Below are 18673 nucleotides of genomic sequence, written 5' to 3' on the forward strand. Positions count from 1 at the left end.
CCTTCCTCACAGTACTCCCCACTCTGATTCAGAAGAATCTTCAGTTACTGCTGATCATGTTGAGGTTTCAGATGCTGAATCCCCCTCAGTGGATGAAGAGGTCCCACCTAAATTTCATGTGGCTGCATTATTTATGGTGGTCAAATTCTCACTTCATCTGGAAGATGCTGAACCAGCCCCTACTACTAAAAATCCTCTGAGAAAATGGCAGAAGGTAGTTTTAGCGGAGTATCCACACTCGGACCACTTCTCAGAAGCTATGAGCGAGGCATGGAAAATACACACTAAGAAATTTACGGTCCCTAAGAAGCTCAGATCCTTTTATCCACTGTCATCAGCAGATTGTACAAAGTGGATGCTCATGGGACTCATTTAATTAAAAATTCAATACTTCCTTTCCCGACTGCATCCTCCATTAAGGAACTGCTGGATAGATAATTATATATGTGTCTCAAGTCTATGTACTCCATCACAGGAGCAATGGCAAGACCGGATACTGCTGCAGCCTGGGTGGCAAAGACCATCAAGACTTAGGCCGACAACCTTAGACAGAGTTTTACTTCTGATCCCACCAAAGACCAATTGTCTCTACTCACTAATATCAGAGATGCAGCCTATTACATTGGTGAGGCAGCTTTAGACACAGTTCTATTATCCTCTAAGACTTCTGAAGTTTCCACTGCAGCTCATTGCATTGTGTGGCTCTGTTCCTGGAAAGCAGATTCAGATGCAAAGAAGGCCCTGAAAGCCTTGCCATACACAGGCCAACTCCTGTTTGGGCCAGAACTGGACAAGACTGTAGAAAACTAGCAACCTCTAAGACAGCATGCCTGCCATCAGCCTCATCAGTGCGGCCTTGGACTTCGTACATTCATCAGCAAGGCAAAGCCAAAGGTCAGACATTTATACGAGTCAAGTCAGACATTTAAGTCGATTCTGCCCCGATCTCTTTTAACATCTCTTTCATGGTGGCTACACATGGCCAATTTGGACAAGGGTTGGCCGTTCTGGGTTCCACACTGGACACTCCTCACCACAGCCTCCCCAGCTCCCCAGCCCCTGGTCTCAGGGGCTGAGGAGCTGTTATGGGCAGTAACTCCTTTCAGGGACGCTATTCCCTTATAGAAAGGGATCTCCCGATTAACATCCTGGAACTTTGAACTGCTTACCGGGCCCTTCAGATGGCCCAGTACCTTCTGCAGGGTGCTTCAGTACAAATACAATCAGACTGCAGTGGCGTATATAAATCAACAGGGCGGCACTCACAGTGTGGAAGCGATGCAAGAGGTGACTCGGATTGTCATCTGTGCTGAAGACCACCATTAGCCATCTCTGCAATATTCATTCCAGGAGTCCTCAACTGGGAAGTGGACTTTCTCAGTCGGCAGGACATTCACACCGGGGAATGGTCTCTCCACCCAGAGTTCCTTCAGATTCTGGTGCAGAAATAGGGTCTTCCAGATGTCACTCTCATGGCTTCAAACACAACCGCAAGGTTCCAGTGTAAGGGCCAGGACACGAGATCCAGAAGCGAGCTTCATGGACGCACTCACGATACCATGGACCTTTCCTCTGACCTATCTCTTTCCTCCAGTGTCTCTCCTTCCCAGAGTACTGCAGAAGTTTAAAGAGGATGGAGGCATGCTCATACTGGTAGCTCCAGAATGTCCCAGACACCATTGATTTATGTATCTACTAGATCTCTCCATAGAAGAGCCCTCCTCTTCATCTGGACCTGCTCTCTCAGGGGCTTTGCCTTCATTCGGACCTATCTCGCCCGTCTTTTACGGTGTAGCTCTTGAGACATCCCTTTTAAGGGAAAAAGTTTTCTCCAAGACGGTGATTTACACTATGCTTCAGACTCGAAAACCAACCTCTGCTCGCATTTATCACCAGATTTGGCACTCCTATTTTCAGTTGTATGCTCATCATCACTACGACCCTAAGTTTCTTAGCATCCCTAGATTCTTGCAGGCAGGCCTTGCCATGGCTTTTCTCAAGGTCCAATTCTCAACATTGTCTGTCTGGTTACAAATGAGACTGGCTCCTTTGCCGGATGTGCGTACCTTCCTTCAGGGGGTACTGCAGATATAGCCTTGATTCGTCCCTCCGATAGCTCCTTGGGACCTGTCATTGGTTCTTCAGGTCTTACAACATAGTCCATTTGAACCTCTGGAAATATTAGACCTCAAGGGGCTCACCACCAAGACTCTTTTTCTGCTAGCTTTTGCTTCAACACATCAAGTATCTGACTTGGGAGCTTTCTCATGTTGCTCCTCATTTCTGATATTCCACAAGGACCATGCGGTTCTTAGAACTAAATGTGGATACCTACCTAAGGTAGTGTCTAAGTTTCATAATAATGAATCAATTGTGATACCGGCCTTTCAGGAACCTGGTCTTTACCCGAGGAAGCCTTGATGGATGTAGTCTGTGCTCTTAGGATCTATGTGGACCAAACTAGTTCTATTAGTAAAACAGATGCTTTATTCATCATACATGGATTCCAGAAGCAGGGCTGGCCTGTCAATAAACAAACATTGGCACATTGACTACATGACCATCTCACAGGCTTACACGCTGGCTGATCTTCCTGTTCCGAGTACAGTGTCTGCTCATTCTAGTCGCTGTGGGTCCTTCGTGGGCAGCTTGCCATGGAGCATCTGCAGAACAATTATGCAAGGCTGCTACATGTTTATCTGCCCTTGCATTTCTTAGGTTCTATGCCTTTGATACATTTGCCTCTCAGGATGCAAACTCTGGCCACCAAGTCCTTCTTTCAGCTTAGGAGCATTCCCTCCCTATTACAAATGCTTTGGGACATCCCAAGATTAACTCTGTGGAGACCATGTACCCCGAAGAAGAAAAGAAAGAGTTATGTTAAAACTTATCTTTGTTAACTCTTTTTCTTCAAGGTCCATGGGATCCACAGGACGCCCACCCTTTATGTTGCCTTTATGTTCGCCAGTTCCCTTCTCTTCTCTATGAGAGTGTGATTTTCTGTGTGTTCCATACTTTCTTCTCTCCATTCTCCAGCTCCTGCTTTGGGCTTTTTAACTAAAACTGAAGTGCCTGAGCATGGGGTGGGGTACAAAGAAAGAGGAGCCCAGTGCATCATGGGAAGTTCACAAAGCTTTATTGTTCAGTGCCAGTCCTGGTCTCCACCAGATCATACCCAAGGTTAACCCTTTGGATCTCATGGACCTCAAAGAAAAAGAGTTAAAGAAGGTAAGTTTTACCATAACTCTTTATTTATATATACAGTACCAGTCAAAAGTTTGGACACACCTTCTCATTCAATGGTTTTTATTTAGTTTAATTATTTTCTACATTGTAGATTAATACTGAAGACATCAAAACTATGAAAGAACACATATGGAATTATGTTGTAAACAAAAAAGTGTTAAACAAATCAAAATAACAATCAAACAAGTGCTCAGCACCTCTGGGACCTCCTTCAAGACTGTTGGCAAAACCATTCCAGGAGTCTACCTCATGAAGCTGATTGAGAGAATGCCAAGAGTGTGCAAAGCTGTCATCAAACCTAAAGGGGGCTACTTTGAGGAATCTAAAATATAAAACATATTTTGGTTTGCTTAACACTTTTTTGTTTACACCATAATTCCATATGTGTTCTTTCATAGTTTTGATGTCTTCAGTATTAATCTACAATGTAGAAAATAATTAAACTAAATAAAAACCATTGAATGACGGGGACCACATCCAACTACTGTGGGTGAGAAACAAACTTGGATATTCAGGGGTATAGCATAGCGTACCTGGCCGTACAGCAATTGATAGTCTGGGACTTTGTCCAAATAAGATTGCTACTAAGTAGCCTGCTACTTAAACGGACGTTTTCAGCTAAAAATCACTAAAACAAACACCCACACTCCAAAACTGCCTTTATATTAGCCCAACCATTGCTTCTGCTTGTTTTATGATATTGATTCTTTTATAACTATATATATTTTTTTTTATCTTAAATGCACTCCTTGTTTGTAACAACTACTATACGTTATAAATATGAACAGTGGCTCATATATTATTGGTTATAGAAGCCCTAATCACTCTGGCATGGAAATATAAAATATATAAAAAAAGTTTACAAAAGTAAATACAGGTTGAGTATCCCATATCCAAATATTCCGAAATACGGAATATTCCGAAATACGGACTTTTTTGAGTGAGAGTGAAATAGTGAAACCTTTGTATTTTGATAGCTCAATGTACACAAACTTTGTTTAATACACAAAGCTATGAAAAATATTGTATTAAATGACCTTTAGACTGTGTGTATAAGGTGTATATGAAACATAAATGAATTGTGTGAATGTAGACACACTTTGTTTAATGCACAAAGTTATAAAAAGTATTGTATTAATTGACCTTCAGGCTGTGTGTATAAGGTGTATATGTAACATAAATGCATTCTGTGCTTAGCTTTAGGTCCCATCACCATGATATCTCATTATGGTATGCAGTTATTCCAAAATACGGAAAAATCCGATATTATTATTATTATTATTATTATTATCCTTTATTTATATGGCGCCACAAGGGTTCCGCAGCGCCCGATTACAGAGTACAAATGCACATAAAAAATAGGAAAACAGTGATATCCAAATTACTTCTGGTCCCAAGCATTTTGGATAAGGGATACTCAACCTGTATTATAAAGAACTTTTTAATCCTGTATTCATGGCAATTTGTCATCTTTCATTGGTGCTGCAATGTTTTTGTGGCACCTTATGAACACTGATGATCATTGTACAGTATCTCTGAAACCTTTTTGGTTTCAGAAAATAAATAAAAGTCATATGGTTGACCCCATCAACTGTATTTCATTCGTTTTTTTACTTATACTATAAACGTATATGCTACTGTATGTTATAGGATGTGAAAAATATACTTAAAACACATTTAAACAAACATTATAAAATTGTTTATTTCTGCTATTTTAAGTTCTTAACATAGTAAGTATTTGAAACTGCTGCTTTTAGTTATTTATTTATGTATTTATATTTAAATGCTATATTGTTATTTCATTTAAAGTTACGTTTTCTCATTTCTATATTGAAAATTATTACAAATAATTTAAAATGTTATGGCTGGTATAAGAACAATATTCAGCAAAATAAAAAATAAAAAAAATCTAAAACTAACTTTGTCTTTCAAACATCTTTTAGGTCTGGCAGTAAATAGAAGATTAAAGTCTAAATTAACTAGATATACAAGTTATGGGTATGCACTTTGAAGTATTTGGGAAATTAACATATTTGAATGTTATAACTTGCTGTCCATATACATGGTGCCCATATATTCAGATATTTTCCAGCTGATCCCCGACATCAGGGGCAAAAACTAGCACTACTTTAAAGATTTCCATTGGTTGAGAAATTATAAACATTACTTTAGATGTACAGTAGGTCATAGAATATTAGTAATGGAAGGCACAATCACGTTGGTATGGAAATCATAAAAATATGAAAATAAATAAGAAGAAAAATGTAATAAAAAATAGTGTCCGCTTCAATGCTGAATTCAAACCTGTTATTAGCACCTTGTTTTATAAAATAAATAAAGCCATCTAATTGTCTCATAGAACTGTAGTTCATTAGTATTTTTAGCTTAGACAGTATATGCTATTTATATAAAATGCCAAAAAAGTGCTTAAAATATATTTAAAAAGTAATATAATTTTTGTTCTTATATTTCTGTTATTTTTTAAGTTCTTAACCTAGTATGTCTCATTTAAACAAACCTGTTTTCATTTCTTTATGTGCATATTTAAAATATTGTAATTCAAGTTTGTTTACTTTTCAAATTTCTGTTTTGCATGAAAAATAATTATAATGTTATGAGTAGTAATCTAATTAATACTTTTAATAAAATAACAATACTTAACAATAATAAACATAATACAACTATGCTTTTCAAATGTCTTCTAGGTCCAGAAGTGAATCGAAGCTTAAAACCAGATAAAGTACATTTCCAAGTCACGGGTAATGAATTAATTGGGCAAATAGCACATTAGAATGTTTTAACTTGTTATTTACTGTTGTATCAAAGAACTTGTGAGTGACTTAAAAGTATACTCCAGTGCATATGCTCTCAAACTGAATCCTCAGGACCCCAAACAGTTGTTTTCCAGGCCTTACAGAATCACAAGTAAAATAATTAGCTGTGGATCTTTAAAATGTGTCAGTGATTAATGAACATTGTGCCCTTGCTAGGTGACCTGGAAAACGTGAACTGTTTGAGAACCACTGCTGTAGTGTATACAGTACAAAGCTATTCCACAAAGTTAATCCAAGCTGACTCTTACAGATGTTCTAAGGACGAAACAGAAAATAATTATTTTGTAAACTATTTTTTTTTATTTAAGTGAGGCCACAGTACAGCTTTGTTAAATGGAATACTGTGCTCATCAACACCATAGTATAGATTCCTTATATGCTAAGTGCAGACAATATAAAGATGGTATCTAAGTTATAAGCATCCATATAATAGTGATGAGCGAGGTTCGGTTTTACTCGGTTTTACTCGGTTTTACTCGGTTCTCAAAACGGCATCTTATTGGCTATCCAAAACACGTGACATCCGTGAGCCAATAAGATGCCGTTTTGAGAACCGAGTAAAACCGAGTAAAACCGAGTAAAACCGAATCCGCTCATCACTACCATATAATATAATAATTTTATGTAAATACATATTTAAAAAAGCATGGGACATGGTGTCAACCTAATGGCCTAAAATGATAAACAAGGACTCTTGTGGCACGTTTCCAAAGTCACGTGCAATCCAGCATGGAACATTCTTCCACTACTTAGAAAGTAAAAAAATTGGTGAGTTTTGCAAATGCATTGGAGTTTACCACCAAACTTACAGTTCCAAATCTCCTCTTTTATTGGGGACTTTTATGTATTTATTGAAACTGACCAGTATTTAAAAAAAAAAAAAGAATACATCTTTTGTTTAACATTCATTTTGGAGTGAGGTCTGCTGCAAATCTATGCAAAACATAAACTGTAGAATTTTTCTTCTGATACCATTCAAACGATTGCAATGCACTATGGATCCATGTATTGAGCACACTTCTTTGTGCCGCTGTAGATAAAACCTTCTTTCCCATTTTAGAGGTTGTAGATGGCATCGGAGCCCTGGTAAACTTGCTAGATGCAGGAGATTGTGTGTCAGTTAAAGCTGATGCTATCCTTTATAAATGGGGCTAGGCATGTAACAATTCTGGTAAGTTCATACTTGCTGATTAGATGTGTAATACTGCTAACTTGCTTCATACTGTATATGTTTTAGATGGAATTTCAGATACTCATGAAAGCTACAATGAAACAGCAACACACAATGTAAGGAGTAAAAATGAAACGAGTTTGAGAATCCAGGCACATACCTATCCCCCGAAATCACATGGAGAGGTAAATTATTTAAAAGATATACATGCAAGCTGAGATTTATATTTATTTTACTACCATAAGCTAACATTGCTATGACATCCTATCACCTCACTTTCCTACTGCTTTTGACTGTACAAGATCCAGAAACCCACAGCATTCATCTGTCTCAAATATATGAGATAATGATTCCCTTACTGAGAGTTGTCTATTTACAATTTGTGGGCTGGCATAAACAGCCACACATATTGGTTTGGGTGTGAAATGTCAACAATCCTAATGTTGACATTCATCTTGTAGATAGTGACGTTAGAATGTCGACATATCTTCCCTGGTGGCCCAGAGCTGACTTACTTGCTCTTGATGGCTGTAGTGGCTTATGCTGGTAATGTGACCTTCACTTCCAGGTCAGGCCTCTGATCCTCATAACTGTCAACATTGTGATTGCCAAACGTTTTACTACATAACCAGTGCTTCTCCTCTTAGGCAGGTGTAATTCTCAATAAAATTCACTGGAGTTTTAAGGGAAACATGAAACAAAAAAAATAATATAGTGTAGTATGTCAACCACAAGAAATAAGTCCCAGAAATATCTCTTTCAATAATCTCTTAGTTTATGGATCATATGACGTGCAGAGTGGAATGTCCTAAATGGCGTACCGTACTCACACAGCAGATAGCCAGAATGGACCCATAAAGGTATCTTTAATGTGAAGATCCCAGCCTTTAACCAGTGGATTAATATCTCCAAAACCATTAGAAACACCAGTGCGTACCAGGGATCACACTTTCAAAGTGGTTACAGATGTATAAAGGAATATTTTAGTTCCCCCTTCAGTGATGATATTGGATATGTCAGGATGGGGGTACCCCACCCACAATTCAAGGAGCTGCTACCTTCCCATCAAGGTATCTTTAGATTTTAAGACATCCCAAACGTTTCAAAATATTTGTCCAATCCACGATTAAAAGGGGTAACAATTTATTAAAATGCAAAAATACAAAAAAGTCCATAAAATCACATAAAAACTTAATAGAGGTATTACGCACAGCACAATATGACCACAGGTGTGTTGAGATGGAAAAAATAGAGAAGGGCGTTCTGGACTGCCCACTCACCAAACACCTAAGTAGATCCAATATGGGTCAAAAAAGTAGATGGTCCCCTCTGTATTTGGCCAACGCATTTCAATCCTGCTGGATCCTTCCTCAGGGCATACAGAGAGGGTCAACTGAAGGGGCTTATATACCTCTGTTAATGAATTACAGAAAGTGATGTCACTTCCTTAGTCACATTCAACTTTAAAAGCAAACATCCAAAATACGAACTAGCAGCCATATATTCAATCCTATTAGTGGACCTGGACATTCTAATTAAAGTTTAAACACTTTTACATGATTTCAAATGTTCCCAGAGCTTTAAAACCAAATAAAACAGGAACCAGGAAGTGGGCGCCGCGCCGGAAGTGCGCATGAGTTCCACCTCGCGGTTTGCATTCCCAATACCGAAAGTGATGTATTCCGGTATAGGAACAGCTCAGAACTTGGTGTAGACATCACGCAGGACATCATGTGCATTTCACCTGCCTGCTTATGCGTTCCTAGATGAACCTGCAACACTGGTATTATATGTGCTCCTGAAGGTTCACAAATGTTAATATATCAACAACAAAAAATTTAAGTAAAAGTAGAAAAAATATGTATTTTGGGGGATAATTTAATGGGCATTTTTATTTTTCTTTAAAGAAAAAAAGCAGCGGCTTGCCGCTCTTTACCTTTCTATCTTTTCTCTTGTTTTATTTCTCCTTCTATATAAACACTAAAATTGAATGACACCTTTTTCTGGTTTTGCCTGTTCAGACACAGCCCAAGACTTTATTAACTGGTGCTGTCATTCTCTCCTTAAATAAAGAAAAAAAGAGAAAAAAAAGCAATTTTTTTTAAACACTGTAATTAATTTTTGGGTGCATAAAGTAACAAAAAGTTTATTTTGAGGTAATTCAATCATATTTTGTACCACAATAAAGCCATGTATATAATTATTGGACCAATTAGGCTGATTGAAAACTTCAAATCGCCTAATTAGTTCCAATAGAGTTTTCTCCCCTGCTGCTAACAACCTGGTTATGCTTAAGCAGTTTTTTAGAACTAGGAGCAAAGACACAATGAGCAAATTTGCTTGTGGACAAAACATGTTGCAATGCAAGGGATGGAAATGCCAAGGTGCAAAATGATGGTCTTGTTATGAGTGCCATTTATCAGCTCATTATAATAAACTATAAAATAATAATTGGAAAGTGGGATAATGCTGTTGATTTTATGATGTGTCCACCACAGAAAAACAGATCAGCTGTGAGTAGAGGAAGCAGTCCACAGAGTCATTATCAAAACAGACATGGGAATGTCTGGGTATATGTCCAACCAGGGGAGCACAGTGACACCACTCCTCACTGGGTAAGTGTAATTACTGGAGAAGAAAAAGTGATCTACAGTATATCAGTGCTGTGCCTCCTGACCACCATAATACCAGTGATGTGCAGATTAAACATTTCAATGCTAAAATGGTTCCTCCAAACTAGCCCCCAAATGAAATAATGGGTATCCGGTCTCTAGGTCGACCACGCTTAGGTCGACAATGTCTAGGTCGACCACTATTGGTTGACAGTAACTAGGTTGACAGGGTTTCTAGGTCAAAAGAATAAGAGAAAAAATACTTTTTGTTTTGCACACACTTAGAATAAAGAAAGTAAATGTTGACCAAGATAGGTCTGTATTGTTGCAAAAATATAAAAATTACCTTTTAATGAATTGGTTTAAAATATAGTCTCCTTTATAAAAGATTAAGAGTTAATTGATAAATATCAGTATAAATTAACATGCGGCAGGGATAGCGGAAATGTTTATATTACATTATTAGTCCTCAATTAGACTTCCGATAGCGCACCTCTGTACAAATGAGATTTGTGGACTAGAACAGTCTTATCTAATTATAACAGCAAGTGACAATATTTTTTCACGGATAATTCTGGATGTGAGTGTCTGTGGTACTTTTGCCTAATATTGCCCGAGACTGGGCGTAAAGTATAACCCACAGAGTTGCAATCCTGAAGTAGATATCCTCCAGGGAACTTCTGACACTAAAAAAGAGAGTACGTATAAACTCCAGTGCATCTGTTCATGAATCAGGAAAACGTTGCATAAATACAACCAGTATGAAGTATCAATGGTACATGGTTCAAATCCAGGTCTCCAGGTAGAGTAAGGTGGTGTGAGAGTTAGTTGCCAGAGACTGGCAGAGAGTATATGAAGAACCAGAATGAATCTGCTGTCAGTGTTAGACCAGAGTGTCCCCAATGCTCCGATCTACTACACCGTGGTCTCCCCCTGGTACTGGCTCGACTCTATACTGTATAGCTTCCATGATAGGATGGGATTGGGCATATGCCATATGGTATGAATTAGGTCACAGGAGTCCCTGTTATGTTTTCTCCAGAATCACTGATGAGAGTTCAGAAAAATATATATAAAGTGGTCAAATGACCCTAATATCAAGATGTAAAGATGGGATCTGCTGTTGGTGTTAGGCAGCAACCAAGAGCCTACCAGCTGGGGAACTGCTGTAGGTGAGAGTGTAAAAGTAACGTTGCGATGGTCATGATGTTACTGATATTCTGATGTTTCCGTCCGATGTGACGATGTTTGCGGAAATTCTTTTTAAAAAATAATTTTTTTAAACTAAAATCATTTCGGATAAGGTTAAATTCATGTTCTTCACCTAATTCACTCATAAAAAACCGACAATTTCTGAGCATTATTTTGGGGAACAAATCATCAGGATTGCATTGCATATGTCAAACCGCATCATGGTTAACCAAAGCATGTAGTATATGTCTTGGTGCTCCATCTACTAGATTGTTTTGTAAACTGAAACTTCATCGGTCAAGATAACCTGCCTGATTAGTGATTGATATACAGTTGGACATGTAAATAGGTCTTGTATATCTATATATATCTATGTATTTATCTATGCATACATGTATAACTCTGCATTCAATCCAAATTTATCCAGTAGTTTTTTGCATGATGACAGAATAAACAGACAGACAAAAATTCTGATTTTTTTTTTTGTGTTCATAAACAGTCCATAGAAGTATATTTCTAAAACAAAATTGCTATGTAGAGACACAACCCTTACAGTTGTATTATATGTATAAATTATCTATACATATATATACATTATTTGATTACAACAGTCTGCACGACCCTGCCTTCTTGTGCTGTTTTATTGAATACATATCGTGTAAAACCTGTAATGCCACATGTGGATTGAAGTTCTTCACTCACCTACTTAGCTGTATCATACAGCATATTTTGTACGTGTGTGTTTGTGTGTGTGTGTGTGTGTGTGTGTATATACAAAAAATAAAATAACTGACCATTGAAGTAAATCACTTTGTTTAAGAATGTATTTAATATAACAAATGTTATTATTGTGAATATTATTGTGAATATGCAAAGTAGTATTGGGCCATGTTTACATTTATGTTCTAGACTGGGGTTGGGTTTGATTTGCTGGTGTTTGGGATGCCGGCGGTCAGAATACTGAACTGAATCCCCCCTGGTCCCCTAACCATAACCACCCTCCCTGCATCCTAAACCTTAAGGCCCCTCCCCCCTGCAACCTAACCTTTGGCGGTGGTGCCTAAACCTAGCCCTCCCTGGGGGATTCCTAACCCCCCTCCCCACAGTCTCATCGCATAATTGGATCTTCAAGTACGCTCATGAGATGCGGTAAATCAGATCACTGTATTGTAAAACATTTTGCAGTGTGTACGCACTGACGACTGATCTGTCAACAGGTTTTCAGATAGCTCTGCATAGTAATCTGTGTGATTTGTACAGGTCCAGGATCTTTTCTTCCGATCATTAGGACAGATAAATAGGATCAGAAAAATCAATTGTGTTCTGGAAGTTTTATTTACAGTGACAAAATGTGAGTTCACTGCATCTCAAGTAAATAATTATTTCTGCAGCTTCCTTTCCTGTGTATTGCTGTAATACAGGTGGTAAGCTGTTTCATCTTGTTTATGTAACACAAGGTGTAAGTTTCTGCCTTACAAATGAAATGAAAGTATTGCAGGGCATTACACCCATTCAAATTAGAGTCTTTATTTGGACATGCCGGGAGTTCACATTCCTGATCCCTGTAACAGATCAGCCCCTCTGTGACATCCTGATGTCACATGGGCCCTTAGCACATTAAAGACTCAGGCCCATAACTAGGTGTGGGCGGACGGTGCTTAGCACACAGCGCATTTGCGCTGTTGGCGCATCATCCACTTCCCCCCCGATTGGCCGCCACTAGATGCAGTGCTCCCTGCTATAAAAAATAATAGTAGCATTGCTCCCGGCTCCTTCTATGCCGGATGCATCGCTGCTGTTTTATATTATAGCCATCAGCGCTGGGCACTGCAGTCATCTGTCTCTTCATGTGCTCCACCCTGCTCTCCCCCCTCTTTGCCTGCTGCAGCAGCACAAGTGTCTCCTCTCCACACCATACAGCGCAGGCCGGGCAGGGAGCTGCACAGGGGATATCGGGAGCACAGACTTTTTTTAATAGACTGGTAGCAGCTCCAGCACTGCAGCAGCTCCAAGTGCATGTACCGCCGTCATCCTCTGCCGCCATGGTCGCCTGCGCTCACAATAAGAGAACACCAGTACTGCTGATCACACAGGTACATGTATGTCTCTCCCATGTGTGTTCTGCCCCCCCCCCCTCCTGTAGAGGGACATCCAGGTACTGGAGATGGCTGTTGCTGCCTGCTGCCACTCAAATAAAGCCACAGCATCTTTATCTTTCCTCAGTCTCCATCCCCCTCCCCTCTCACCTCACCCATCTCTCTCTCCCCTCCTCTCTCTTTCCCCTTCTCACCCCATCTCTTTCTTCCTGCTACCCCTCTCTCCCCACTCACCTGCACTGTGGGCACATCCACTGGCACACACATGATAGGTCTGTGCTGGGAGACCAGCATGCAGCCGACAAGCTGCAGCACCCGGCAACCTTATCAGCATGTGATATACATTGGCTGCTGGGCACTGTAGCTTGTGGTCTCCATGCTGGTCTCCCCCACTGCCTCAGGTGTAACTGCTCCCCCGTGCTGTTTTCCCGCGGCACCGGGCTCTAGGAGCGGTGAATTCCCCCCCCCCGTGCTGTGGGCTCACCGGAAGAGTGGAGGCTCCTCCAAAGGCAGGCAAGTCTCTCTCGCCCTCTCTCCCTATCTCCCTCCCTCTCTCCCTATCTCTCTCCCTCCCCCTCTCTCTCTCCCCATTGCCTAATGTGTAAAAAAGGGGGACTCTCCTGCTGTAATGTGTAAAAAGGGGGACTCTGCCTGCCTAATGTGTAAAAGGGGGACTGTCGCCGTAATCTGTAAAAGGGGGACTGCCCCTGTAATGTGTAAATGGGGACTCTGCCGCCGTAATATGTAAAAGGGGGACTCTGCCACCATAATATGTAAAAGTGGGACTCTGCCGCTGTAATATGTAAAAGGGGGACTCTGCCGCCGTAATGTCTAAAAGGGGGACTTTACTGCCATAATGTGTAAAAGGGGACTCTGCTGCCATAATGTGTAAAAGGTGACTCGGCCTGCCGTAATGTGTAAAAGGGACTCTACCTGGCATAATGTGTGATAGGGGCTCTACCTGGAGTAATGTGTAAAATGGGGCTTTACCTGGCGTAATGTGTAAAAGGGGCTCTACCTGGTGTAATGTGTGTAAGTGGTGCTACTGTACGGCCTAATTTGAATAATGGAGACTTCTGTACAATGTAATATGAGTTCGTATTATTTTGTGACCACACCCATTCCCCATGAAGCCACACCCCTATATTTTTGGCACTTGCCTTGGCCCTGTTTTGTATATTGGGGGGAGGAAGGAGCGCAGATGCTGTTTCTTGCACACAGCGCTAAACAGTATAGTTACGGCACTGTTAAAGGCACTGCTAGGGCTCTGATGGGGACATACTTACCTACACGTTTAGGATTTTCCCTCCAGGAGATGCCCAGGGAGGAAAAGCAGGTCACCGGTGATGAGGGTGGGGCCGGACTGATGGCATCATTAGGCCCCTCATGGGGGGAAATGCAGTGATTGGGGCATATTTGCATAGGCAGGGCTAATATGATGAGATTAGCACAGAATCGAGTCATTAGGCTCTGCCCCCTCTGCAGAGATCGTGGATTTACTGTATTTATCTCCCCATTCTGCCCAATTTATTAGGAGGTGCAGGGGGCTACCAGAAAAATCATGCATCTCCCGGAGGAAACAGGAGAGTAGGCAAGTATGGGATGGGTGTGATGTAGAGAGGGCTAAAAAGTATCCTTGTGGTGTAATTCTTTTGAAAATAGGCCCAAATATCATCAATTATTGTTGTCCTTTAGTATATTTAAATAAACAGTAGAACTTAGTGAGCTTGCTCACTTTATTTGCTTTGTAACTAAACAACAGCATGATTGGCTAATTGCATAGGGAGTTGGAAGCAATACCAGTTGAGTTTAGACACCGAAACAGGTAAGAAAGTGTTGTCCCTATCTTCATGAGATACGATGTTTGGTGCTGCACAGTGCATGTTATGTAGTTGTTTTTTTACAAACCATTCAAGACGACTCTGGATTCCGGCGTTAGCATGGTGACCGCCGGGATCCCAATCAGTGGTCAAATGACCGCATCCCTTCCAGATACAAGCTAACTGCAAGCAATTGTCTTTGTTACAGGAGGAAGCTAAACTGCAGTCTGAGGCACTTAGGACAGCTGTGTCCTTGAGGCCACCACAGTCTCAGAGAGTCATCAGAAGGCCTTCCGATTGGACTGCTGTGAGCTCTTCAAGTACCAAAGATAAAGTATTACACAGACACATCTCACAGTCTTTGGCCTTGCCAAACACACATGCTTCCTTTGCTGACCTGAAATGCAGAACAGAAACAAATAATACATGGCAAGCAGAGTTTCTGACTCCTGGTAAATATAAGGACACAGGTAAGAAAGTAGGAAACTTCTCTTGGTGGGATTTCATTGTATGAGAAATTTGGTTGTTCATAGATAGTGATAAGAAACAGATGGTAGTATACCTCCTTGTAACTACTGCTGAGAGAGACCACAACCTACCTACATTATCTATGGCCTTACCAAGAGGTTTCATAAAGGACAGTGCAGATTGAGATGAAGTTTGGAGGTGAGGAAGACTTGGTACAGTGATTACAGCCTTCAAACTGTCCACTTCACTGGGCAAGTGGCAGGGATCTAGGAGGGATCTACTGTCCAGAATTGTGTGAACTCCTCAAAATATGGCGGTTGTGAAGTGCAACAGGTGACACCATATAATAGGGTGACAACAAAATAGCAGAACTGCTTTGCAATTTTGGTCTCACTTCCCCCACCCTATCCCCAGGTAGTGACATCAAGCTGTGGTGACAGAGGTGATGGATAGCACCCATAGTGTGACATGAACACATGGACATGCTCCCCAAAATGCCATACACCAGGAAGCATGGTTTTGTGGACACAAGGTCATGTCCCCTTTAGTGTGCATGCACAGTCCACACTGGGTGACACCAACCCTAGTGATGCCACTGAACTCATGGACATATCAGGGCACGTGCATTTTAGATATTGCTAAAGCAGCAAAACAGGAGAACTAGGTAGAAGTTATAATCTGCTAAATAGACGTGAAGGAAGGGATGTGCAGAAGGAAATCAGGGAGCTAAGTACCCATCTCAGACAAGCAGGAGACTCAGGGGAAGATTTATTAAGCCTGGTGACGTGATAAAGTGGAAGATGATAACGCACCAGCCAGTCAGCTCCTAACTGTCATTTTTCAAACCCAGCCTGTAACATGAAAGTTAGGAGCTGATTGGCTGGTGCGTTATCACCTTCCACTTTATCACTTCACCAGGCTTAATAAGTCAGCTCCTCAGTGTCTCTTTCAGCAATATTTCAGGAATCTAGTCAACAGTAAAGGCAGGCTTCTCTGCACTACAGCATTAAGCATGTGGCTCCATTTGCTATAAGAAGAATTGGTCGAATAGAGCAGAGCTAACTTATTAGAGCAACAGTTTAATTACTTGCAAATAAAGCCTCTAAACTAGGTGAGTAGTAACCTGAGTGAGGCAAATCAATCTGGTCTCTGTTGTATACGGCCAGGTACACACTTAAACGACCGGCAGTCGTGCCGATGGTCGGTACGAATTCCCTTCATCTCGGACCATCCAGCATTGAGGGTACACACAGAGGCTCATTCAGGTGCGGGTGTTCTTGCTGTTGCTATCTTTTGCTGTATGCAATTGCGATTATATACTTATATGGGCAAAAGCTAACCTGAGCATAGATACGCCTACTGCTACTGCATTATTTCCATCCAACAGAGTACAACTGCTGATACATCGGTACCATAATCACAAATAGAAGCATGTTGCAGAGTCTGAGTACCTCTGTAGAGGCACAGGATGAGCTGCTCTCTTGGCGTGCAGAGGGCTCTCCAGTAGCAATTAAGATTGTAACTGCTAATTTATGCACACCCAGAAAACAGTGCCTGGACGGCTATGACATGGTTGCGTTTATCAGACCACTTCCCGTTCCCACCCCCAAACGCTGTCATCCTGTCACTCATTTTGCAACTAATTCCTCAGTGAGAATGGAATGGCAATTCACTCACTGCCTGTGCGCACTGCAGCTCAGATGCATGCACAGTAAGAAAACATTGACTGTTGTGCATAGAATAGCAGCTTTGCGACCACACCTGAATGAGCCTTACTGTGTGATTTAATGAACGAAGGAATGATATCTCGTTCCATACATCATTAAATTGCACCACCTTGTACACAATGTCTTCTGGCTGGGGTGGGGGGGATTTACTAAGTGCCTGGTTTTACTGCAGCTTACTAGTGGGATTGCATCCTGTATATTTACTAAGATAAATCCTGCTACAAAACCACCAGACACCATATATTATTTTATGCAATATACTGTAAGAGTTATAAACATCATAAAGTAATACATGTTGCTCCCTAATAAAAACATTAGTAAACACAAATGAACAATTACTTTTGCCACTGTAATATAATAATTGTGTTCTCTAAATAAAAGTAAGTAATAATTTTCAACCTAATGTATTAATAAAATAGTATTTCCCTCATAAGAGAATTCTAACTGTTACATTATCTGCCTACTTATTCAATACATAATGATTGCCATCATAATAAATTAAATCTGAAACCTCTACTTTGATGGCTTTACAGCAGTGTTATGGCGATTTGTCATTGGGATTTTACCAAAGCCGCCATACAGCTGCTGCAAAACAGGTAGATATTGATGGTGGTTTACAAAATCCCATCAAAACCGATAAATAGGAAATTCAGTCATTTGGTTCTTAAATTTGGTCATGATAAGCAGCAGTTTTGAAACCAAAACAAAACCACCATAATGTAATGATTGAGTTTTAGGACAGAGTAGAAAGACACTACAGTGACCCTTTATATAGAAATAAATATAATAACTCAATTTCTTAAATTTCTTAAAGTAACATTGGATTTTTATTTCTAACCCTAGAAACTGAGAGAAACATTGTTCTTCATGCTGGGATGGTCTACAGAGTTGAAGAACAGGAAGAGGTTGTGGACAGAGTTCTAACTAAAAAAATCAGCAAAATGGCAATAGAAGCAGAGGTAATAGTCTTGGGAGATTTTATTATACCTGGTGTGGACTTGAGTGGGTCTGCTTCCGGTACTAGCATGGGTTGTTTTTTGAAGCAAATGCTGATGGAGTCAACTCACAAAAAAAAAGTCTCAACTAAATACTTACAAATGGGGGCAGAGTATCAGAAGTTATGGTGATAATTTGGGTTCACTGTGGTATAGTCAAAAAAGGATACATACCACACTAAGGGCCCCATTTAGCAATGAAACATAACCCCTTTACCACTGTGTGTGCCCTGAATGTGTCTAGTGGGACGGTGAATGATAAATACTCTCTGTACAGCCCTAATGTGTGTGACGACTATATACACAATAATAAATATCTGAATAAATTAAAACTCCTCCCTAATACTAATTTAGAATATGTACTCTCAAGGTGTATATATATATATATATATATATATATATATATATATTTTTTTTATTATTTTTTTTATTATTATTATTATTATTTTTAAGTATTTATTTATTTATTGTTATTTTTTTAAATGTATTGCATCAAGTCTGATATTCTAGGTC

At 40.1% G+C, this 18673-nt stretch overlaps 1 protein-coding gene across 6 annotated transcripts in view; it reads left to right on the plus strand.

Annotated features, from left to right (window-relative positions):
* The window catches only part of CLNK (cytokine dependent hematopoietic cell linker), a 411995-nt gene that overhangs the window by 299373 nt on the left and 93949 nt on the right, over positions 1-18673 (plus strand). For all 6 annotated transcript variants that reach the window (XR_010177777.1, XM_063923032.1, XM_063923023.1 and 3 more), the window contains 5 exons: positions 5952-6005; positions 7318-7436; positions 9750-9866; positions 15179-15440; positions 18009-18124. Coding sequence is in view for 5 of the 6 variants with exons in the window: in XM_063923032.1 (XP_063779102.1) it covers positions 5952-6005; positions 7318-7436; positions 9750-9866; positions 15179-15440; positions 18009-18124 (668 nt within the window). In the remaining variant the exon portion in view is untranslated. The remainder of the gene's footprint in view (positions 1-5951; positions 6006-7317; positions 7437-9749; positions 9867-15178; positions 15441-18008; positions 18125-18673) is intronic.

This window comes from Pseudophryne corroboree, chromosome 1, assembly GCF_028390025.1.
Source record: "Pseudophryne corroboree isolate aPseCor3 chromosome 1, aPseCor3.hap2, whole genome shotgun sequence".
NCBI classification, from domain to species: domain Eukaryota; kingdom Metazoa; phylum Chordata; class Amphibia; order Anura; family Myobatrachidae; genus Pseudophryne; species Pseudophryne corroboree.